Source organism: Ixodes scapularis, unplaced genomic scaffold (assembly GCF_016920785.2).
Source record: "Ixodes scapularis isolate PalLabHiFi unplaced genomic scaffold, ASM1692078v2 PGA_scaffold6__148_contigs__length_123643588, whole genome shotgun sequence".
In the NCBI taxonomy this organism is placed as follows: domain Eukaryota; kingdom Metazoa; phylum Arthropoda; class Arachnida; order Ixodida; family Ixodidae; genus Ixodes; species Ixodes scapularis.
In genome coordinates this window covers 49,171,863-49,195,920 of record NW_024609881.1, presented here as the reverse complement: position 1 = coordinate 49,195,920, position 24,058 = coordinate 49,171,863, and the positions used below count along the sequence as shown (strand labels likewise).

General features: G+C 49.3%; 2 protein-coding genes and 1 pseudogene across 2 annotated transcripts; 2 read left to right on the top strand and 1 right to left on the bottom strand.

Annotated features, from left to right (window-relative positions):
* The window catches only part of LOC115327463, a 77,701-nt pseudogene that overhangs the window by 31,376 nt on the left and 22,267 nt on the right, over positions 1–24,058 (bottom strand).
* Positions 5,297–6,359, top strand: LOC121838386. The gene has a single exon (XM_042294607.1). The coding sequence runs from the start codon at positions 5,316–5,318 to the stop codon at positions 6,327–6,329; it is 1,014 nt and encodes a 337-aa protein (XP_042150541.1). The 5' UTR covers positions 5,297–5,315; the 3' UTR covers positions 6,330–6,359.
* LOC115312284 lies at positions 7,740–9,670 on the top strand. The gene is made up of 3 exons (XM_042294606.1): positions 7,740–7,776; positions 7,942–8,001; positions 8,055–9,670. The coding sequence occupies exons 2-3, from the start codon at positions 7,948–7,950 to the stop codon at positions 9,654–9,656; spliced, it is 1,656 nt and encodes a 551-aa protein (XP_042150540.1). The 5' UTR covers positions 7,740–7,776; positions 7,942–7,947; the 3' UTR covers positions 9,657–9,670.

The window sequence follows — 24,058 nt, the reverse complement described above, 5'->3', positions numbered from 1 at the left end:
TTATCCCAGCCCGTGTTTCGCCCAAGTAGCAAAAAAAAGAGCTTTTGTCCGGGTTTGTGAAAAAACGGGTGAGCTTTTGTTTGTGAGTCTTTGATTGGTGAGCTTTTGCTAGGTGAGCTTCTGACCAGTGAGCTTTTGTCCATTTACCATATGTCACGGCCACAGATGACTAACCTGAAGAACATTCATAGGTCATGTGTACACCATACACCTTCCCGAATGCTATCCGGACATAAAAAATGCCTCATAAATAAGCCAATGAACGCAATGCAGTGAAACTTACCACAAAGGAGTCTTTAGGCAGTGCATTTGTTATACTCAAATTTGGGTTTCCGAGACAAATGCCAGAAAAGAAACACTTCATATTTGCTATGCACGGGAAAAAAAGGGAAGCAAACTGTCTGGTTGACCTTGCTGTTTGCATGTGGTGTAACACACTTCTAACCAAGAACCGATCGACGATATCGATGTTGCCATGTTGGCCATGTCGCAGAGCGGATGACGCGGTGTTGTCTAGACAGCCGAGGCGCTCGTAGCGGCCGCATTACACCCGTTGCCGAAGCACCTCCGCCAGCCTCCGCAGTGCTGCATACCCTCTCCCTCCTTCGCTCGTATTGTGAATACACTCAAGTTTTTAAGGTGGCCGTCCAAACAAACACGCGAAGTCTTGCTCCGCATATATGCGCCGGAAGTTCTGCTTTTTATGTGAACCGAAGCAGGTAAGAGAAATACGAGTCTGCTTGGACTGCGCTGTAGCACAAGAACATGAAGCACATCATTAGCACGCACTGCCCAGATCTCAGCAAAAATAATAAAGCAAAAACAAACAAAAAATGCAGGGAGAAATCTTGGAGCAAGAGCAAAGAGAACAATATGAAAAGAAATACAAAAATTGAGGAAGGGGCTAGAAAGATGGTCACATAATCTCTTATCACGCGACTGCCGCATACCGGCGTGCAAAAACAGACGTCCCTGCGAAGTGCATTTTGTCTTCAAAATTGCACCGACTCAATGCGCTGCACACCGTTTCGGGGCAATTCCGGTGCAAGTTAATCGAAGATGCTACGAGATAATGAGTACTATTATGAACAGTACGAGCTGGAGTTGCGGGTGTGGCCTTCAAAACGTGCTGCACAGCCTCAGGGTTGCGAGAATGTGCACTTTCTCCGGTGTGCACACCTTCGCAGCTTCCCCTCTCAACTATATTGTTTTATCAGCCTCCAGTTAGTGCAGAATATATCGAAGGCCACGTGCTCCGGCATTCATGCCCATATTGTTCACGATAGTAAAAGACAGCGAGAAGTCTAATTAAGAAAGAGAGAAGTAAATACTCTCAATTAAAAATATTTTCAAGAAACCAGATTACTACCAAATTATTTTAAATATAGTATCTTGAAAAGAGTATTTGAGATGGGCACACGCCTGAGTGAAATGAATTAACCATATTGACACCGATACTGATACCTGCTGATACTAACCATACTCTCAGATATTTGTGCCGAACGTGTGAGCCCACTGCCGTTCACGCAATAACCCCACTGCGGCCGCGGAAAAAAAAAAAGAAGCTTACCATGGACACAACTTTTGAGCGGGGGCCAGTTTGCCAGTAACTTCTCTGCTACTTGATCGACCTCAAACTTGCTACACCCTCGGTAAAATGACTAGCATGAACTCCTCTTATAAGTTCTAAGTTGGAATTTGCCTCATCTACATGGTCTCCATGGCAGTCGTACCTCACAAATCATGTAGAATCCATTCAAAACAAAGCCTTTAATTTTATTTATAACTACTCAGCATATACCAGCATACCAGGATTATGCCAATTGGCTAACTTTTATCCACTTCCCCTTCACAGCCGAGTGTAAAGCCTGCCTCCCCATCATTGAATTTTCTATCACAATACCCACCTCAGAGAACCATTACTATCACCTCCCCACCATATTTTCTCTCGTTTAGATCATCAGCTACGTAAACTATGTTCAATTCGATCATCAACTGTTTCTCACCACACTTCCACACAACTTTTGGCTGCCGAGCATTGGAACTCACTACTTCAGATTGTTTCTATAAATGATACTAATAAATTTGTTGAATTTATTAACCTCTTTCTAACTTAGATAACCAGCTTACAGTGTTACACTCGTGTTTAGTGCACTTTTTTGTTTTATTGCCACTCACTTGTACAATGCCCCGCGGGCCCTCAAGGAAACAAAATGATGATGATGAATGACGATAGCAAGACTGCTAGGAGTTTGAAGCATTAATACTGATATTCTTTATTTAACCCAGCAGTGTTTACCTTGGAATACATGGTATTCCAAGGCAAACCTAAACAAGTAATGGTGGAACTTCCTGTGGTCAAGATAACTTCCGGCCGACAAGCTTCCTGTGGATGTTTCAATGAGCAAGGATGAGCAGCACGTCTTTCAAGTATTTCTTGGAGGAACATCAGGAAGGTATGTCGAAAACCAGACGTAAGATGAATCAATGCATGTTTTTGCAAGGAAAAGCAACGAATCTGGTTTTATTTGGCCTCCATGGCGAAAGTTATGTGGCCCTACCTGACGTCCCAGTGAAACTTGTGTACACGAGAGATATTCAACGAAGCTAGACGCCCACAAATCAACCGAGACATGTAATTGTTTCATGCCTTTTGTGCATGGGAGAGCGAGTACGAGCAAAAGATTGCTTCGATATCTGCGCGTCGTTGCCGTGAGTGTTCGAGCTGACTAAAGCTAAACTACACTATGCCTGTCAGACATAGATGAAGGAGGGTGGGAAGGATTCTGCCAACCGTGCTTGATTGTGCCCTAGAAAAAGTGGGCGGTGCATTTTCAATGTGTAGATATTGTGACTGGGACAAAGATATCACAGTACGTACAATTCCACTGCTTGTTCTCCGCAAAGAAAAAAAAACATGCAGCGTGTTTGCAAAGATGACAGGAGGTATATTGATTGTGACCACATCGACCTACCTCAGCGATTCCGTGAATGATATTCACGTGGATACAGTTGCAGTCGCTGACATCAAAAGGCTATTTTGGATTCTAGAACCCTGGTGATAAGGTAAGAAAACTAGTTTCACGTCTGACTTGCTACAATTACGCGAACTCCTAGAAACAAATCCCATTTGTTCAAACTATTCTGTTTGGGCACACATACAGAAGCGTTGTTGTGTTTGACGGCAAGGGCGAGTAATAAAATAGAGAGAATGCTACCAGTGGTTTCATGCAGTTTCACATCTTGCTTTAATCATGCAACGAACAGATGCCTTATTGCATGCTGAAAAGAAAAAATCTGCCTTTTGGACATCGAAGTGACATTTCTGAAATTGATGTGGCAGCTTGTGTTAGGTTAGCAGGGGTGGAACTCATGAAATGTGCTTGGGAGCAGCCACGGGAGCAGCTAAAACAGCTGTTTTGGAGCAGGTTGGGAGCAGCTAAAACTACACTCTGGAGCAGGCTAGGAGCAGCTCAGATCAGTTTTCATTGCACTCCAGCTTGTGTCTTAGACAAGCACGGGAGCAATTTCAGTTGCGCTTAGCAGCCCAGATAAACATGAGTGGTTAGGGACCTAGGCAGATGGGATAACAGTGTAACAGAAGCGAAACCTTGGAACTTCGTGAGCCTTGATATTTTCTGAGTGGCTTTCAGCTGCTCAAAATGCAAACCAGCACCGCTTATCGCACAGTCCACACGTCCTCGACAGAGTGATTTTATGTGCGAACCACGTGACGTGCGTAAGCAACGAACGTGCAGTTGCGCGGAAGAACAGGGAAACGAATTTCGAGTTTCTCATATTGCGCAACTCAATATCGCAACAAAATTCGAGTTTATCCTATTGTGCAACTCAATATCGAAGCAGCAGACTACAATTAACGGAGTTATCGTATTCGAAGCGATAAGCAGGAGCAAGGTTAACGTATGCCGAGCAGATCTACCGCTCGCGTGAGAGCTGCTGGCCGGCAAGGTTTCGGATCGGACTGCGTTTCAGATCTATCAAATCACGATTTATCTTGCAGGAATGCGGTTCCAACTTCTAACGATGAAGTGCTCAAAGGAATCTTTTGCTCATTTGTTTTCAACTGACTGACGTCCGGATCCCGGGCTTCGGAGCCTCAGGCAATCTGACGCTTAACGACTCGACCTTACCTCGACCGACTTGTTTAACCGCTTATGGTTGAAGAATAACAATCCAGAGGCAGATGGTGTAGCGCTTGGAATCCGAACCCCGAGTTTTTTTCGCACACTTCCTACTCGGGATACACAGGGAGAATAAAGAGAAAAAAAGGATTGCAAGGCCGACCAAGCTAAACGCGATCATTGTTGCCAATCGAGTCGATAGAAACCGAAACCAAGACAAAATACAATTTTTTTGGCGCACGTTTTCCAATTTGGTGCATAATGGCGCGAGGTATTGACTGTGGCGCAGTTTCCGAAACATGGCGCAGGATGGCGCAGACAAATGCGTCTGGTGCAAAATGGCGCAAATGGCGCAGCCGTTCCACCCCTGGGTTAGGTTAGGTTAGGTTAGAAAATAGTCGCGTTATTAGGGGGACTGCTTTGTCGTTGTTGATGTCGTCGGCTATCATGGACCGTGTGATGATTTAAACAGGCATGCGCTTTCTCTTTCCAGGCCACCGCTACCTGGGACCCGGGAATCCTCTAAACAATGGAGAGCCGGTGGACGAGGACGACTCTATTGCCCGGGAGCACGACAGGAGGTACTCGGACGCAAAGACCGACCAGGACGTGTTAGCTGCCGACAAGGACGCCATCCACGACTTTGTGGGCGACTGGGCCGACAGAGGATCTTTCCACTCGTTGGTCGGTGCTGCGGGACTCGGTCTCAAGAATTTGGTGGAAGAAAAGGTAATCGGTCGTTTCCTCTATGGACGAAGTGGAGCAATGTCCGGACGGAAACGTGGTCACAGTGAATGCAGCGGGAGCTCACCAGAATTTAAAAAGCTCTACGGTAGCAGCGTCGAAAATTTCATCAACCAGGCCCTCTACTCCGGAGAGCGAGCCAGGGCAGATAGCACCACCAGTAACCAGGAAGAAGAGCAGTCGCAAGCCTTGCGGAACGAAGGAGGAGCCGGCATTGGAAGTAACGCTGCGAATGACGGAGTCGTCGTACAGCAGATTTTGCGCATCCCCCGAGACAAAGGAATGGTTCGGGTGCATCGTGACAGTAAACTACTTACCACCAGGGGCTATGTCACAGTGCTAACCGAGATTACCTATGCACACAGCTACAAGTACAAGGGCTACCAGACCTCGATGAGCAGATTACCCGTCGAATATCTGTACCTCTACATGACTCCGGCGCATTTCAATATGCTATCCGACAACACCAAGGCCATCAAGTGCAGTGCCAAAATTACACCGCACGGCATTCGCACTCCGTGGAAGACTGGGAGCAGCGTCGTACAACCCGTCAATTCGGACATGATGGTATACGGCGTGAGCGCAGTGGGCCTTAACCTATCTCTGGACACTGGCATGTGCGTTCCCGGTCCCGGAGGCGCAGACAATGCCATGTATACATCCAACCCCACAGAGCTTAAAGACGCGGACCACAGACACCTCATTGAAAAGTATTGGGGCATGAGCATGGACGAAAACCTGATCATGACAAAGTCGGACAAGATACCAACGTGTATGGGTGTTCCACGCCACAACAAGTGCTACGACTTTATTCACTGTGCCAACTTTGCTCTTCGCACCAACAAGTTTGTCAACGTGTATCCCTTCAAGAGCCACATTGGAATACCCATCATCAACTACGAGTACGAGTTTCAAAACGCTTGGATCAAGACTTGTCCACCGTATTGCGGCAACAGCAGGACCTATGTTGCAGCACCGGCCGACAGCCTGACCAAGACGGCCTCTAGCCTGGACAACGACAAGGAGAGCCCTCCAGGTGTTTCCTCGCCAACCAAACTCTCCCCAAACACTGAAGTTACACGGTACACCAACCCAATCGAACGTGAATGGGGCCGCCAGGGACTCGGACCTCATCCCAACTTGCACGCTGCTCAACCTAGTGTGGGTTTCGGCATGATGGCCGTATCTAAAAAGAATCTGGACCAACCGGGATCGGGGGACAAGTTTCAAGAAGTTGCTGCCTTTTTCCAGGTCGACACTGAAATTGTGCTGCACACGGATATCGACACGATTAATCCCATGGACGCTTGCTACCCGGCGCAGGAGCAACACTTTGAAAAGACCAACTTTGGCATGTACGTGCCGTACAACCGGCAGACGCACCTGGGCCACTACACATACCTTCCCAAGACATCATCTCACCTCGTTCCTTTTGAACCGTAAATTTTTATTCGGTTCTAGAGCTGCTGAATAAAAGCGTAAACTCTGCTCAATTCAATGCTCGTTTTCTGCTCGTTCCAAAAATTGGTCTCGTCCTCTTCTTGTACTAAATTTAGGTGATTGAAATTTCCATTCATGACCTCGCATGCTATGCCTCGGCTTGTTGCGCTAGCATGCAATTCAGCCGGTTTTCCTGTAAATTTCATTTTCAAATTCTTCCATCAGGTGGCAGTCAAAACTGCAGTGCCACGGCTCGCTCCAATGCCCTCTCTCTCGAACCGAACTCCCTCTCCGTCTCGGACGCCTCGGGGATGTCGTCGTCGATGTAGATCTGCATAAAAAGATATATATATACTTTTTTTAATAACACCGACAACAGCTACGACAAAACAAACGGTAACTAGGGAGCCGCTAGGCCTAGCATGTCCAGACTTGCACCGGTATGTAGAGCTCGATTTTAGCTTTCGATTGATACCACTCTCGCCAACCTAGGCTTAAAAGAAAATAATTATGCCAAGTTTATCTACTTTTCATATAGGCAGTCTGGCAACCCGTGCACTTTGGCGCCAAATTTAAACGTTTGAAAAATTGCATCTCGCTTCCTATTGGTCGCAGCGAAACCAGACTTGAATTGCGGGATAGCACTCGCCGAGACCTTTCGTTTGATACCTCACACGCCGGGGTAGGGCCACACCCGAAATTTTGCAAAACTGCCAAAATTTGGACCGGGCCGAAACTGGTCGACATTGGTATCGTTGGAAAGGGCTCAAAGAGACGAATCGAACGGTACCCAACACGACTGCGTAGGGCCACATCTAGGTGCCCAAAATTGGGTCCAAAGAGTTGGCCCGGGCCAAATCCAAAAACAAACTATACCACCGAGCAGCATTCTTCGAGCTCTCTTCAATGATACCACACTCGGGCCAATTGGACAAAGTCAAATTTTTGGCCCCCCGGGCCACCGGATTTTCGGCGGTTCCTTCCATCTGGATATCTCCTGCAGCAGGGGAGCCTCTTGTTGTGGTCCTTGTCGTCGGTGTAGTCGTCCCAAGTACCGTGCGGTCTTATATACCCGAGCTGGTTCCAAAGACAAAGTTAGTCAAGGTTAAATTAGCATACCAAACTTTACCAATGTCGTGCATTTCCTGGTAAAGCTGCTTAAAAAGCAGACAGAATTAATCAATGTGTGGTATTTCCTGGTAAAGCTGCTTAAAAAGCAGACAGAATTAATCAATGTGTGGTATTTCCTGGAAAAGCTGCTTAAAAGGCAGACAGAATTAATCAATGTCAAGTAAATTCCAAGAAAAGGTGGTTAAAAGCTTCCGCCTAGCAAGACGACCTTCGGAAAAACCCTGGAGGTCACATGATCAGTGAGTATATAAGAAGCCCCACTATAGGAGCGAAATCAGTCTGCAGGGCTCGGGTGGACCTACAAGCAGACCGATACCAGGTAAGCCAGCCATCTTACTATGCCCTGTTTGAATTTTTCTCCTTTCTGTGCCTAGATGTACTACACTAGGCAAGCTTTGAATTTTGTACGGGCGCAGACATAAGGCGGGAAATTCAAACTTTCCTTTTACCACTTGCAGAAATTTAAACGCCGTTTCTTGTTTAGGACGCAATGGAGCGAGATTCGCCCGAGCCAAAACGTCAAAAGGTGGATCATCATGACCAGGTACCGCTACACATTCTGCTAGAATATATGTTTGATGGTCCACATGTCTATAGGGACAGCATGGACGAACTCGTCGAGAAGGTGACTCAGGACTTGCCACTCAGTATGTCCAACCATTGGATTTCTCTGCGTACCTTGCTAGAGCGCTGGACCAAATACCAGGAGACGATATATCCCAATCAGGAGCAGCACGAACGGGAATGGATGAAGATTACCAATCCCCTCCGGTTCCAGCCAGATGGGCAGAGGAGTTACGACGGGTTCCGACGAGACGAAGAATTGTGCACGATGTTATTCCCGTTGGAAGTCTTGGAGAAGCTGAGAGCCTGTATCAAACGCTCTCGCGAAGCTTTGAGGACCCCCGGTCAGGATTCGCATTCACAGCCGTCTCTTTTCACCTCGACGGATGCCGAAAACCCCACGTGCACGTGGTCCACGACTGCGCATGGTCAAACGGATCGTGCCGATGCGTTGCCTTTTATGGGATCCACCGTCGACCAAATCGCGCTTCGATTTGGACTAGTAATGCCACCGGGTGGGACTACTGGCGTCTCGTCGTGTATCTTGCTACAAACCCCCGTCGGCTCAAGCACTTTGCGGTGGCAGGAGCCGATTGGCGCGAATACCTTGGAGCTGCGCCTGTGGAACACAGAGGACATACTGGATGTGGAAGCTCACGAACAGTGGAAACATTACTTGGAGCATTTCCGAGTACAAGTGCCTGTGAAGACTGCTCCAGAAGTACAGGAGGCGATCAAGACGCTGTGTCGCTACGCCCAGGAACGAGTACTGCAGGTCAAACCAGAAGACGTCAAAACGCACATACAGAAGAATCGCTGTACCGAGTCATCATCCGAAATCCGGTTTCGCCGCTAAACAGTATAATTCGAACGCCGGTATGGCTAGACAGTCCAGACTTGCGCTTTATACAACTCGACGATAAACGCTTGCAACGCGCGATTCAGGTACTTAATGAGCAGCTGTGCAACTGGACTACCCTAGATTACATTCAGCTCTATTCCACAACTAACCCACTTTTTGACGCGCCTCACGGCAACATTAGTGCTTATTACATGGACGTGAGCGCATCGTACGACGCCATGGTACGTTTGCTCGAGTATCAACTCGGAGAGGAGGTGCAGGAGTTTGTACACGACTTGTACAATTTACTAGAACGTCGCGTGCCCATGAAAAACTGTATGGAAGTGGTGTCACCCCCTAGTGCAGGTAAAAACTTTTTCTTTGATGCCGTCGTCAGCTTTTACATTAACCGCGGCACCATTCACAACTTTAATCGCTATTCAAACTTTCCGCTCCAGGACGCGGTAGGTAAGCGAGTGCTGATTTGGAACGAGCCAAACTGCGAATCGGCTGCATACGAAACGATCAAGAAAATTTTTGGTGGTGATGTGGACAATGTAGCGGTCAAGTACTCGCCGGACATGATTGTGACGCGGACCCCAGTGATTGTGCTCAGCAACAACGAGACCTTCCCACGTGACGAAGCCTTCAACCACAGAATGTTTCGCTACAAGTGGCGCTCCTGTCCAGCCCTCAAGCAGTACGACAAGAAGATTCATCCCCTCGCACTCATCTCCCTCTTTGACAACTACCTGGACGACCAAGAATACAAACTGCAAAGAAACTTGAAATAAATGCTTGAACCTTTTTTCACGGTCTTGATATTGACCTTCGACAACTGCTACGACAATGTGGCGGCTTGTGTTCGGTTAGGTTAGGTTAGGTTAGGTTAGGTTAGGTTAGGTCTGTGTCAGTGGTCTCTGCTATGAAAACCAGGTTTCAGGCTGAAATATTAAGTTATATTTGGGCGAATACTATTAATATTTCAATCAATATTTTATCTGCATACGAACTCAAGTGTGATTTGTGTCATAAATATCTTCGCTGTCTGGAAGGATCAGATGTGTGAATCTTTGATTTCAAAATTAAGCGCGCTCGAAGGCCGTGGAGTCACGGCTTGTTGCACCTTTTATTTCATAGAGATCTGCCATAGCAAAGTTGCCCAGTGAATTACAAAACATTACAGCAGTTCAAGAAGCCAGTGGACGCCGAAAACAAAAGGAAAGACTGATTTAATTGCAAAACAAACAAAACATAGCGACGATGCTGCTTTCTAAAAGCATGCCAAGAATGTCCGAACCGGATGTGTTCTTGGCTCCCTGTCACGGCGGCCGGAAGTGGACCGAATACCATGTATCCAGATTGTGCGGAGGTAAACAAAAACAAATAATGGCGAAACTTCTAGGGAGAATATGTTACTTTCAGTTGGCTATTGTTTTCGCTTGTTTTTTAGGACACGAGTGAGTAGCAAGTACTTTAAAAATCTCACCGTCAAGTGCTTATCTCTGTATCTCCTAAAATGTTATTATAAAGATCGACATGCATTCTTGATCATTGGATGAAAAGAAAAGCACTTGTTTCTCAAAGAAATGACAATCTGCTGAAGGTATCGGAGGCGCACGTTCAGGACTACCTGTTCATCTAGCCTGGTCCATATATCTGAGAACGACTTAAAACTTACAAATCCCCAAATGCATTCAAACTTTTCTATGATGCCTCAAACACTTTATTGAAAGCTGGCAGTTTGTATGAAAATGAAAGGAAAAACTTACAGGAGGCACTTAACTGCTTACATGTAGGAATGCGAAAGTATATGTATATGTAGCGTACTTTTACAAGCTGCGCGCCCCACTATCCTCCGCAGGTGCCGGCCAAGGAGCCTTTGCGGACGCCGTCCAGCCGGTCTCTGGGTAGCAGCGCCAGGAGTGTGGGGCGGCGTTCCTTGGAACTATCCAAAGCGGGCCGCGTCGCTACAGTGTACTAGAATAGTTGGGTAGTGTTGGGACCGGAGCGGCTCGGCAACGGGAGCTCGTGAGGGCGCGTGTATTGACAGTTTGTGGCGGCACTGTACTCGAGTTATCCAGAAAAAATCGCGGAGCCCGCCTTTTTTTTTTTCACTTTGAGCGGTGCACGTGTCGGTTTCACCTTATGTTGCACCGCAGCGAAGGCTAGAAGCGCGAGCTCGTAGCGTTGGCTGCTGCCCTTGGTGCACGAGAGCTTGTGCCACCGAGGTGTGCCATAGAGCAAGGAGCTCGCGCTTGAAGCTTTTCCTGCGGTACAAGGTGAAACACATAAAAAAAATCTGTATTTTTAAATCTTTTCTTTTTAATTTTTGCGGTAGGCAAAGGGTTAATGAACGGTTTAATGGCCATGTTGCAACTGCAGCTTTAAAGGGAGTCATTATTAAAGGCCAACCCAATTTAGAAGGTTTGTGAACAAACAACGAGCTTTGAGATATTCATCGCTAAACTTTTGCCTTTCTTCGCTTAATTAAAAAAATGCGCGCTGAAAGCTCGAATGAGGTTGTGCTGATATTGATGCGTAGAAGAATGTCACAGGTTGTTTCTGTCCCCTCGTCACTAACTCGACAGCGTGTCTTCGGTGGACTCGCCGGTGCCACACATCAAGACAACTAAGTCACTATTCTACGCATTATTTTCATAACGCGGTTTCTGGATCAAGCGAAGAAAGGCAAACTTTTACGATAAATTTCACGAACCTCCCTTCTCACGAATTGTCGAAATTGTGTTTGCCTTTAATAATTACTCCTTTTAAAACTACAATTGCACCATGGCCAATTAAGCCGTTAATAAACAAGTTAACTAACAGATTTGTGTTAATTATAAAACATTGGAACGGTTATTCACCCATTTATTGTCCACCGAGCCCTACAGATATAACGAAAGACGGCATCCACATATCTGCCACATCCTTTTTTTGTAAAATATGTAAAGTTCTGTAAAGAATAAAACAAAAACACCCTTTATGTCTACGTGAACCAGATACGCCCCCTGTGGAGCCATGGGTCTTTCCCTTCGAATACTTAGCTCAGGCGAGACTTACCTGGCTGTCAGAAAGCAGCTGTCGGTTAAATGTATTGTTATGAGCGTGTGGGTTTCAGATGGTTTACCCTCAAGAGGATAATGCACTGCATATTGTAACCATGTATGCGCTGCACATTGTAACCATTATTTCAATGCCGTGCTGTAAACTATTTCCCTTGCCTGATCTACGTCTGCTCATGTTTTCTACTCAAAATGACATGAAATAGTTGCTTGTTTTCTTTGACTCTTATAAAGCATTGCTTGTTCAGCCCACGTTGTCTCAGTTTTTGGACTTAAGTTCAATGTTAAAACGCGTGATAAAAATTGTCACGGCTTATAAGCCATTTCTTACAAGTGAACGTCAGGTGGTCCTCGTACGGTGGTGGCAGCCATGAAGAAATAAAAGATTCTCACCCCTTTGCGACCGTCGCTTGGTGGTTCGTCGCATAAATGAACACAAGAATGAGTGACAAGTGAAGCGAGCTGATTAAGGTAAAAAAAAAGAAGACGGGCAGAAAAGAAGATTGAGAAGTTAACCTGGGGTATTAAAAACATACTAAAACAATCTCGGACTTTAGTATGCGCCGTTTCGTTCCGTTATAAAATAAGATAGGCAAGAAAAAAGAAGAAAAACTGCTTCTGAGTTTTAGATATTCCTTTCAAATATCTAATGTTCGGCCTTTGCGACCAAGGAAATGGGCATTTCATTTGATATGCTCACCAACCAACGAACCGAAAGTCGCAGCTAATTCTACGCTGAAACAACTTGCAATCTGCTTCTTTAAAGTCACAATTGTTTTTATGTAAAGGAAGGGTAGTGTAGCTTATACCGTCCAATACATTAAAGGGGCGATGCAACAATTTTTGTACCTTGCGCAAATACCGCTTAGAACGGATCCCTGACATTAATGACCTATAAAACACGCGTTCGTTTTTCACCCCACGCAATAGAAGTCCCCAAAAAAAAATTAAAGAAAAACGAGCAACGTTCACCCCCTCAACTCGCAGCCAGAACAAGCGGCCACGTGGTCTGGAGCCGATTATATGCCGCCAATGTAGATCATAGCCACGCGCTGGGGTTGGCAAAGCACAGGGCACGCGCTGAGCTCCAGATATTGTTATGGCTCGGCTATTGTCGTCGTTGCAGCGATTGGACACGGGCCACTACCCGAATGCTTCTCGAGCTAGTAATTATCACGAGCCCAAATCGAGTGCCCACGCAATGCTCGGGTCCAATCTATGAACAGCATTCAAATATCGTCATATGGGTGTACTGCGATCCCCACGTTACGTCATGAAATTTTGCCAAGGAGAGATTGAATGAAAATGATCGCTTTTGTGCTTGAAATTACACCGCAACAAAGGAGTTTCTTGGCCAGCGGAGTTGCGTGCGAGTATCCTTAACTCCCACTAGTGCCAGTAAGCTCGTGTATAGTGAAAAACATTCCAACTGAATATCGTTGCACAACTCCTTTAAAGGGATACTATAACGAAATTTCGGCCCTCATTTTTTGGTCTATGTGTGTTCAAAGGAGCAGTATCACACCAAACATACCAATATCTTGTTAAAAAAGCCTCGAAAAAGAATTTTAAAATGAATTAAACAATTAGCAAAGAGCACCTGGTGGATGTCGCTAACGCCTCGTTTGTAATGCTCGTCTAGGAACCTTGACAGCTAGTGACGGAGGTTGTCTCACCTCCGGCCACGACGAAAGAAGAGGGGAAGGAGGAACTCCCCTCTTCCCGAGAATGCCTTTTGTGTGTCGCAGAAGTCGCTATTGTCCCCCTACAAGATTATAGAAGATTAACCAGTCACTCAAAATTCGTACAAAAGCAGCCGCTTCGGTGGCTGGAACGACTAGGCCATCCTCTCAATGTCAGCCTCGCCATAGCTTTGCTCGTCCCGAGACGACCTATGTCACAATTGCGTTGGATGTCACGTGGTCTCCGCTGGGCCTTCTCCGAGCCCTTGCCATAGTGGGCCATTTATAACGAAAAATACAGCCACCAGGCTCAAAATACAAACGTGCGATTGTCTTTTACAGATATTGTGGATCATATTCAACCTGTTTTTGAACACGACGGGAATATTTCAAATTTCGCTGAAGTATCCCTTTAAAGCATCATGTTGCTAACGATCGTGCCGCAGCGTAATTGATGGCGAAGGTACGACCGCTGGCACGTCGAAGCTGTATCAGAAATCCTATGTGCACTCCACCAAAGCGGCACCAAAGATTCATATTTTCGCGCGTGCAGCCGCGCATAAGCACACCTTCTGGATAACGCGCCGGTGTCGACACCTGTCGCGATCAATGCCACACGCTTCAGGCGAGCCCCTCCGGTCCCAACACTACCCAAGTATTGTAGTACACTGTAGCGTCGCAGCCCTTTTAAGAGTCGTTATGGCATGAAGTGATTTTCTCTGCCGTTTTTCGCAGTTACGGACGCCGGCTCTGCTCCATAGCAAAGTTAATACTTTCGCATTAATATTCACTTGGCCTCCTGATGTTTGTCGCTCTCCACGTTCCTGATTGTTTTCAACAGTACGACATGCTGAAGAACTATTGATTGGACATATCAGATTGCCAGGAGTATATTGTACAAATAACAAACAACATCTGGAGGACAAGTGAATGTTTTCTCTAATGTTTCTATAATATACAAATCTTCAATAAAAATTTGTGTCACTATTTATGAAGAAAAAAAAAAATTAGGGTGCAATGAATAACCTTTCCTACTGTTCATTTGTTGCCAACGTTAGCCTAGAGCCTGGCAAAAAGCCTCTTCCTCTAGCTTGTCTTCACCTTTACACGTATAAAAACCAAAATTTACATTGCCCAATTCCCAATGCCATGAACTTCTCCGAAAATTCAATCGTGCTCCTAGCCTTTCTTGCTTCGAAGCAGCCCGCATCACCATGAACATCTTCATCTGGCCTCGAGTGAGGATGCGTCCCTGGTGGGGAATCAATGAACCCGCAAAAACCCCTAAAATTGTGCGGAAGGCTGAACAAGAAGCGCTGCTCTAGATTATAACTGCACATAGTCCACACACTGCCCAATGTCATCTGTTAATGAAAAAGGTTGAAATGAAAAACTTACAACTTGAGGACTGGATCGGTTCCATTCGAATTGCCGTCTGCGGTCAGGTTCGTAAGTAGGCTCGTAAGATCACAAAAGATGCACGGGACCATTCGAGATGACTAGGACCAGATTCATAGAGCAGTTACATTAATTAAGAAAAAAGTGAACACATCCTCCAAGCATATCAAGCTAGCCAGACAGCTGTGAAGATGAGACAAATGAGACACACCAAGAACTTTGCTATTTCGAGATAACAATGACAAATGAATGAGAAAATGGAATGTTTGTGTGCCTAGCAATGCGGAGAGCAAGTTCGTCTGCTTCTTAAGCAGGGGTTACCCTTTGCTTTTCCATCAGAGCCAATCAAAACTCGACGTTCTTATAGCAGCACAACCCCTATGCAAGAAGCAGACAAACTTGCGCTCCACTAAAAGCAGTAGCTTGCATCACCTGACATAAAGGTAAAAAGTATGTTTTCTTCTTTTTTTTTTTCTTTTTGCCACACTGCCAGCACAGTAAAAGTTCGATCAGTACAGATGTTAGGAATAACAAAAGATAAAATCTGAGATAACTATGCCGCTGGAATGTGTAATAAGTGTTCCCGTATTTTTGCTAAATTTGTTTCAGAAACAGTGCTTTAGTTTTGTGGATAAATTCAATTGAACAGGGGGCCCTTGGATCCGCCCATTCAGGAAGGCCGCCATATTCCTCTGTGCACAAAACATTTCGAGTGTTGCTTAATGCTCAACATAACGGACATTCATATACCGGCCGTTTCTGCAGAAACTTTGAAAAATTCCTTCAAAGAGGGTGGTTGAGGAAATACAACTCTTTGAGATCCAACTGCCAGCCACGGTGGATGTCAGGAATTACAAAGACATACTAATTAGCGAAATAATTTCCAAAAACATACTAATTAACTTTAGAATTTGTGAAAATAAACATGCTTTCAACTGGATGCTTGCTGACTGTCAACAAAATCCCTAAATTAGTCAAATTCAGGAGACTTAAAGCATGTGCGAAGCAAGAGGGTGCACTAAAGTTTGAGCTTGTGCTGCAGGCAGAAAGCTGACGATGCGAAAACGGATAAGTTTGTTATCATCCACATTGCGGCATTGCTAGCCTTCCGCCTGCTTGATGACTGGAAACCTTAGCGCATCCCGATGCTTTTTCCCGAGCTAATTAACTTAAAAAGTTAATTAGCAAATCTTCGGTAATTACTTTGCTAAATAATGAGTCTAATGCAATCCCCAATGCCCCCCCCCGTGACTGGCAGTTTGTTCTCGAAAATAATTTTTTATTTTCTCAAATATCCTATTTGAAGAGATTTCTTTAAAGTACTGCAGAAACCAACAGGTGTTGTCTGCAATGGAGCGACATGCTTTGGAGGATGCCGAATCCGCACCACTGCAGGAGGTCTTACACCAGCAGAGGAGAAGAGAGATGATGCAGCACACTTGTAAGTGCCAAACGTACAGCCTTAGATTGCAGCTAGTAATCATGGCATTACACATGGCCCGCACGTGACATCATCACACAATCTCAACGTCTGGCAATCCCCCTTCTAACTTGCAGACAAAAACAAATTCGGTTTTGTGAAATTAGTACTGCAGAAGAGTAGTAAGTTGGGCGAGTTGGTAAACGTTGAACATGGTTAAAATTGCGCACAAAGAGACGAGGACAAACGTAACCTAAAACAAGTGGCCAGCAGGTATGGTGTGCCTGTAGTACTATCAGCCCCTAAGAAAATGCGACAAATTTGTTCTAAGGTTCGTGAAAAGGCGGAAAAATTATCAAAAAACACGTGCCATAAAAAACATGTGCGGCCATTTGTTCCCTGTTCATCGGGCGTTGTATATAGCATTCCTCTTTCATGTGGAAGGTGCTATGTAGGACAGATGGGACGGTGTCTGAATGACCGGCTACGAGAGCATAAACTTTCTTTAACATCCAATAAGGAGGTCACCTTTCGGTGCACTGTAAAACCTGTATGTGCACACCATCTTTAGAAAAAACATCAATCATTGGCCGCTTTAAAGAAAAACAAACGCACGAGGTGCTCGAGGCATTCACCATCTTGAGCCTGACCGATCACTGCGTTAGCCAGCCGTCGGTAGCTTTGAGCGAAAAAGAAGTTGCCTTCTTGCGATCATTTGACTGCGGATGATCTGTTTCCCCCTGGTGACGTTGTCCCCTGTAAATAATAGTGCTTCATCTTTCTCTTCTTCACTTAATATACTAGAGTTGTGAGTGCGTGCCTGTCTGTGTTCTGTGTTCCTTCCTCGTTTGTCTTCGTCTCTTTGTGCGCGATTTTAACCATGTTAGTACTGCAGCGAGGCTAGCACAATGGTGGCTGATGCGACACCAATGAAAGCTGTTTCTGATTGCTATTCGGCCGTAAAAAGATTCAAACAGGGTCATGCCAAATGATCCACGCCCAAATTCCACCCTCACCGATTCTGCCTCAAAAAATTGTATGTGTTACTACTGGTGATGTAGAAATATTTTGCAAGATTATTTCGCCATAGCTATTTTGTAATTTTTTTACGACACCTTAACTTTTGGGGAAAACAGACAAAGGTATCGTGGGTGAATTCAGAAGGCTTAAAGGAGCTGTGCAACGATTTTAATGTTGAAAGAATTGGCATCTTCTGCTTTCGATATTGCTCACCTTGTCACAAATGACAGAAAACACACCTCCTTTCATCGAAATATTGCAATTCCGCCGTGTAATAGCGAGGCAAAACTTAGAATATTCCCCACCGGAGTTGCCGTGGGCGACGGCGCCCACGGCGACCACTCCACTCTCGGCCCGCCACGGCGATCCCGGCGACGCTGACCCCCGGCCCGAGTGCCCGACGGCGATGGCGAAGATGTTGATGACGATGACCCTGCGTGCTTGGCGGTCAGCGACATGGTGGCTTCTGGCAAACCCCTCCAATGGGACGGGTGGCCTCCAGAGTCACAAAGTGGCCCGCCATCCCTGGCCGCTCCGCTCCGCGAGTATCAGGTGTCACGGAGCGGGCGAGCCAGGTCCTGGTCGGCCAGGCTTCAAGCCATTTCAAAACGGAAACGACGAGCCTGCGGACCGACGCAAGTCCAACGGGGGAAAAGTTGCTGTCTCCAAACGGGGTCGGCAACCGACAGGAGCCACATAAATCTCTTGGTGGCCCACCGTTAGGCGAGCAGCAAGGCAAAGCTAGGCCATGCCGCTCGAGCCTTCTTCCGGGCGGCGGAGAGCAAAGGCGACGAAAAGACGCCTCGCCTGCGAGTTGAGGGGGCAAGCTTCCCCAAAAGGGGAAAGCACTTCCGCCTGGCTCACCTGTCCCCCTCCACCAGAGCGGGGGCAGCGACATTCCAGGCCACTGCCGCGCGCCTCTATGATGGACCTTGCGCAAAAGCGGCTCAGACCTGACGGCACCCCCAAACACTCCGGGGGTTCGTCTGTCGAGCCGGGAAGAAGTCATTCCGAAAGCGCGAACGACATGGCTGGGGTCTGTCTTCTACCGCCGACAAGGGAGGGCAGGAGACACACAAAGAAAAGCCATTTGTTCTTCCTTGTCCACACGCAAAGTAAACCAACTAGGGTCTGCTCTGCGGCGGAGTCCAAGGGGGAGAATTTCTGAGAAAAAGTACAGAGCTCACCCCACCAGCAGACACGGAAGCTGCCCACGTTATCCGGCTTTCTAGCCCCCGGAAACCCGTCCGTTGGCTATAAGCGGCTTGGGCAGACGACATAGCCAGCGCTATGGCCTCAGTCATACGAAGTTATTCGGACATTAGGACCGAAAACTCCGCAGATTGTAGCGCGGCTGTGGCCCAGAGGGGCCGTCACGGGGACGCCTCGTGCGTGTCTGCTGACGCATGCGACACGTTTCCTCGGCCGTCTCATCCCTGCTAATGTAGGGTTTGAGATCGCCGACGTGCACCAGCCCGCCAACGTCCCTGGATTGCAGGTCCGTCAGTCTGTACACGAGAGGAGAAACAGTCTCTTTTACTCGGTAGGGGCCCGACCATTTCGGTGCCAGCGCAGCAGAAAAGGCTTTGCTAGCGTCGCTCAAGACGTGCGTTCGTCTGAGCACCAGATCGCCCACTTGATAGCGGACATCCCGGTGTGAACGGTCGTACTGAGCCTTCTGACTGGCTCTGGCTGCGCACAAATTTTGGCGGGCTTTCGACAGGGCCGCCTCCATCCGCGTTTGCAACCGCCGGGCGTAGTCAGCATAGGCTGGCTGCGCGCCGCCCCCGTCGCCTGTAGCCGCCAAGACCCGATCTATAGGGATCGGCAGCTCCCTCCCAAGATTGAGGAGAGCAGGGCTGAAACCTGTCAATCTGTTCATCGTGGAGCGGAGTGCAAACCCGATCTCGGGTAGATAGGCATCCCAATCCCGGTGTCGTTCCACATACGCTGCAAGCATAGGCTTCAGGTTGCGATTGACACGCTCGGTGATGTTCGACTGGGGGTGGTACGTCGTCGTCCTTTTGTGCTTTATGCCAACGCTGCACAGGAATCGGCGAATACCTTTGCCGTGAAGATGCTGGCGTTGTCAGAAATCAAAGCTTGAGGGTATCCGAAACGGGAAAACACCTCCATCAGCTTGTCCAGCACTGCCCGGGCCGTCAGTTTGCACAGAGGAAAAAGCTCTACCCATTTACTGAAGTGGTCGGTGACGGTCAGCAAATACTGGTGTCCTTTCGGGCTCTTTGGAAAGGGTCCGACCAGACCGCACGCCACTAGAGACCAGGATTGCTGGCTTTGAACTGGCTGCAGGAGGCCCGGGGGTTTGCCGCCTCGTGGCTTGAGGCTCTGGCACAGGTGACACGAACGCGCATACTGAAGTACGTCGCGCTTCATGCCCAGCCAGGTGGCGAAGTGACACAACTTGAAATAAGTCTTAAGGCCACTCGCGTGCCCTGCCAGGGGCGTGTCGTGATAAAAGCGCATAAGTGCGCCCTTAAGACTGCAAGGTACGACCACTTTGAACGCACTAGTGTCGTTCTCGGATGGTATGTACCGCAGCAGGAGTCCGTCAGCGTCAAGCAGGTATGAATCCAACGCACCAACTGCAATACCAGCAGTTTCTCGGTGCTCGGCGTTTTCCACAGCATTACCAGCTGCTATTCGCCCGACGGCCGCGCCGTCCGACTCCGCGCAGTCCAGCTCTTTCTTGAGTTTGTCGATCATCTCTCGACACAAAGGATCACCCTGCTGAGCTTTGAGGAGCTCTTCTCTGCTGAACGTAATCCCCACCGAACTAATCAGGTTCAGGTGGTTCACGATTTCGTCCGAGGAATGTGGCGGAATCGCCTCCTTTTGGCACTGGCTTTCGGCTTCACGCGGCGCCAACGGCGCTACGTGCTGAGCCGGGGCGTCAGACGCGGGAGGGTTCGGGCAAGAAACGGGGGCACGCGACAAGGCGTCCGCCACGACATTCGAGCTCCCCTTCCTGTAGCGCACCACATAGGTATAGCGCTGCAACGTCAAGGCCCACCTTGCTAGACGACCAGAGGGTTCGCGAAGCCTTTGCAACCACCCAAGTGCCATATGGTCCGTTTCTACCACAAAGGTGGTTCCATCGACAAACATGTCGAACTTGGACAGGGCAAAAATGATCGCCAGGCACTCCTTCTCCGTGGTGCTGTAGTTGACCTCCGCCAGCGTCAACAATCGACTGGCAAAGGCCACCGGTCGGAGCTCGGCTTCGTGTTCCTGGAGCAAAACTGCCCCGAGACCCAGATTGCTGGTGTCAGCCTGAATCACGAACGGCCGGTTCAGGTCGGGCAGCCTTAAGTTGGCTGTGTCAACCAGAGCGTTGGAAAGACGAATAAAAGCCGCCTCCTGCTTGGGACCCCAACTCCATCTCTCAGACTTCCTCAACAAACGAGTGAGAGGTGCCTGGAGGGCCGCACATCCCGGAATAAAGTGACGATAAAAATTCATCAGTCCGAGATAGCGGCGCAGAGAGCTGACATCAGACGGCCTCGGATACTCCAGAATAGACTGGAGCTCTTGCGGGCAGGGCACAACGCGCCCGTCGTCGATCACGAAACCCAGTAAGGAGATACGGGTCTCAGCGATTTGGGCTTTGTTGGGGTTCAGTGATCCCCGCAGCCCGCAGCTTCTCGAGAACATCCTTCAAGTGACGTAAGTGGTCCTCGAAGGTGTCGGAGTACACGACAATGTCGTCTAGGTAAGCCATTGCATGCGACCATCTGGCATTGCCTAAGACATTGTCCATTAGCCGTTGGAACGTCATAGGAGCACCGGCTAGGCCAAAGGGCATCCGAGTAAACTCGAAAAGCCCACGGTGACAAACAAATGCGGTCTTTTCTTCGTCACCGGGCTCCATCCGAACCTGCAGGTACCCTCTGCTGGCGTCGAGCGTAGTGAAATATCTAGCTCCGCCAAGGTTGGATATGATCGAGTCAATGCTTTGGAACGGATAAGCGTCCTTGCGAGTGACCTCATTCAGCTTGCGGTAGTCCACGCACAGGCGCGAGCTACCGTCCTTTTTCGGAACGAGAACGACGGGGAACCCCCATGGGCTCTCCGACGATTGGACAACGCCGGTGTCAATCATCTCGTCCAAGGCAGCGTCAATGGCCTTTCGTTTGGCCAAACTCACGGGACGGGGATGGCACTTCCAAGCAGGGGCCTCACCCGTGTCAATCCGATGCCGCACCGAATCGGCGCAGCCCGGACGATCCGTGAACATCGAGTCGTAAGAGTACAACAACGACGCAAGACGGGCCTTGTCGCGCCTCCCCAAACTGCAAGAACCAGCAATTAGCGGGTGGGTGGCGACTCGGGACGCCGCGGCGGCGCTCGCTCCCAAAAGAGGGGGGCGCGCGACCGCAGGGTCCACAACCGGTTTCCAAGAAACAGCGTCTCCCACGTGGCCGCGGTTGTTGCGGCTGCTCAACGGGAAAGAGGCCGGAGCGGCGGCGGGGGGTTCGGCGAACGGTTCGGCGAATGGCTTGACTGAGCCGAAAGCGCCTTCACGATAGCCAGCGTTGCCGAGATCAATAACTATGCCAGTCTGAGCCAAGAAGTCTCGACCCAAAATTACTGGCACAGAAAGACCAGGGAGGTGCACAAAGCGATGTCGCCTCACCCGATTGTCCCAGCGTACAACCAGCCGCACGGAGCCGCTCGAAAGACCTGTGCCCCCCGCTGCGAGCCGAAATGCTGTGTTACACTCTCTCAATCGGACAGAATGGGTCCGGAGGTGCGCCAACACGTCCTCACCGAACAACGAAGCACTGGCTCCGGAGTCCAGGAGAGCCTTAAACGTTCGGCCAGCGATCGTCAAGGCCAGGAACGGGGCGGGCGCACCGGACAAACCACCGGCCCGGTACGCCGACGGCGCTAGAGCAAAACCAGGTGCTCCAGTCTTCCGTCGAGCCGCCGGCCTCGTTAGCGGCGGCTTGGCCCGTTTCCCGATGCCTGAGGATTCGTGCAGTTTCGAGCCAAATGACCAATGCGGTCACAGCGATAGCATCGAATTTCGGGAGCCAAAGGGTTCCGTCCGGCAGGTCTCGGGGAATTTCTCCTCTCGTTCGGAGCGAAAGGCTCGTTTCGAGGTCGCCTCTCCTCGCGTCTAGGATCCACAACGCGGTCCTGACTGTGCGGGCCCGACTGCGATTTGGCAGCGGATCTTCGCAACCCGTAGGAGTATGGATCAAGCGCCCGATCAGAAATCTCTCGTGCGTCTCGACCCCGGGCGTCGGCATATGCCGAGGAGGCCTCGGCCCGGCGGGAATGGGGAGCGACAGGGTCGACATTCCACGCGCACTGCGGCTCAAGAGATGCCGTGGGTGGGGGTGGGGGCCGGTAGGCTCGAGCCGCAAGAATGTCACCTTGAATGTGGCGAGCCTCGAGTGCCAGGTCATCCAGTGAATGGAAACGGCTGCCTCGAAGGTAGGCGGAGAAAGTCGGTGCGCCTGCCGAATGACACGCTCAACAAGTTCCGCATTAGGGGCCGAGGGGTCAGTGAGAAGGAACAGCTCCTGCATCGCCCTCACGTACTCCAGCAACGATTCGTCTGGGTGCTGCGTACGCCGCTCCAACTCCCGTCTCATCCGCCTTTCGTAGTCAGCGGGGAGAAATTCCTGGCGAAACAGGGCCCGGAATTGATCGAGAGTCGGCGCGTTTTGTCCGCAAAGGCGGAACCACCGCGCAGCTTGATCAGTCAGTGCGACAGGCAGGACTCGGCCAAGAACCTCTTGATCGACCATTCCCGTGGCCTGCTGGTAATGGAGCAGGTCCTCGAGAAAGTCGTTCGCGCTTATGGAGTCTCCGTAACCCTTGTACTAGGGAATTGGGACTCGCACAGGCGGTCGCAGTGCCCTGGGTGCTTGCAGTACTGACTGCATTGCACCGGTCAAGGTTTCAATGACTCGCGCCGCTTCTTGTAGCAGCACGTCATGAGAGCTCCCAGCACCAGCCCCAAGGGGAGCGGCGCTAGACACCGGCGGAGCCCAGGGGCCATCTCCAAACAGAAAAGCCTCCAGGCCGCTAACGGGCGACGCGCCAGCTAGGAAGGGAGCGGGGTCGCACGGAGCCGGTGGATGGACATTGCCGGCGGGCAACTCAATCAAGTCGCCGGCAGCATCGACTCCAATCGGGGTCGTGCTTTGCGCGGGCCAGGGTGGGATATTGTCTCGCGGCAGAGGAACCGCTTCGTGGCCATCGGGCAGCGCGCCGTCCCGAAGGGGGGAGGCGACGAACTGCACGGAACTCCGAGCGGCACCACAAAAGAGGGGCGCGCTCGGTCCAGCCGTCGAGTTGCCTCCCATCGGGAAGCGACCGGGAGGTTGCCGAACCTGATAACCGTCTCGGACAGGAGAAGTTGTCATGTGGCTGCCCGGCAGGGCGCCAGCTTGAACAGTAGCTACACCCAAATGCCGGTGATCTGCGCCGCCTCCGAGGGGAGTGGCATCGAAGGAGCCCCCAACGCTGGCTCTAATAGGAGCGGCGTAGGGCTCTGGCCGCAACAGAGAGCCGTCTCGGAAAGGAGAAGCTCTCGTGGGCCCATCAACCGAGGCGTTTCCTCCAATCAGAGGTGC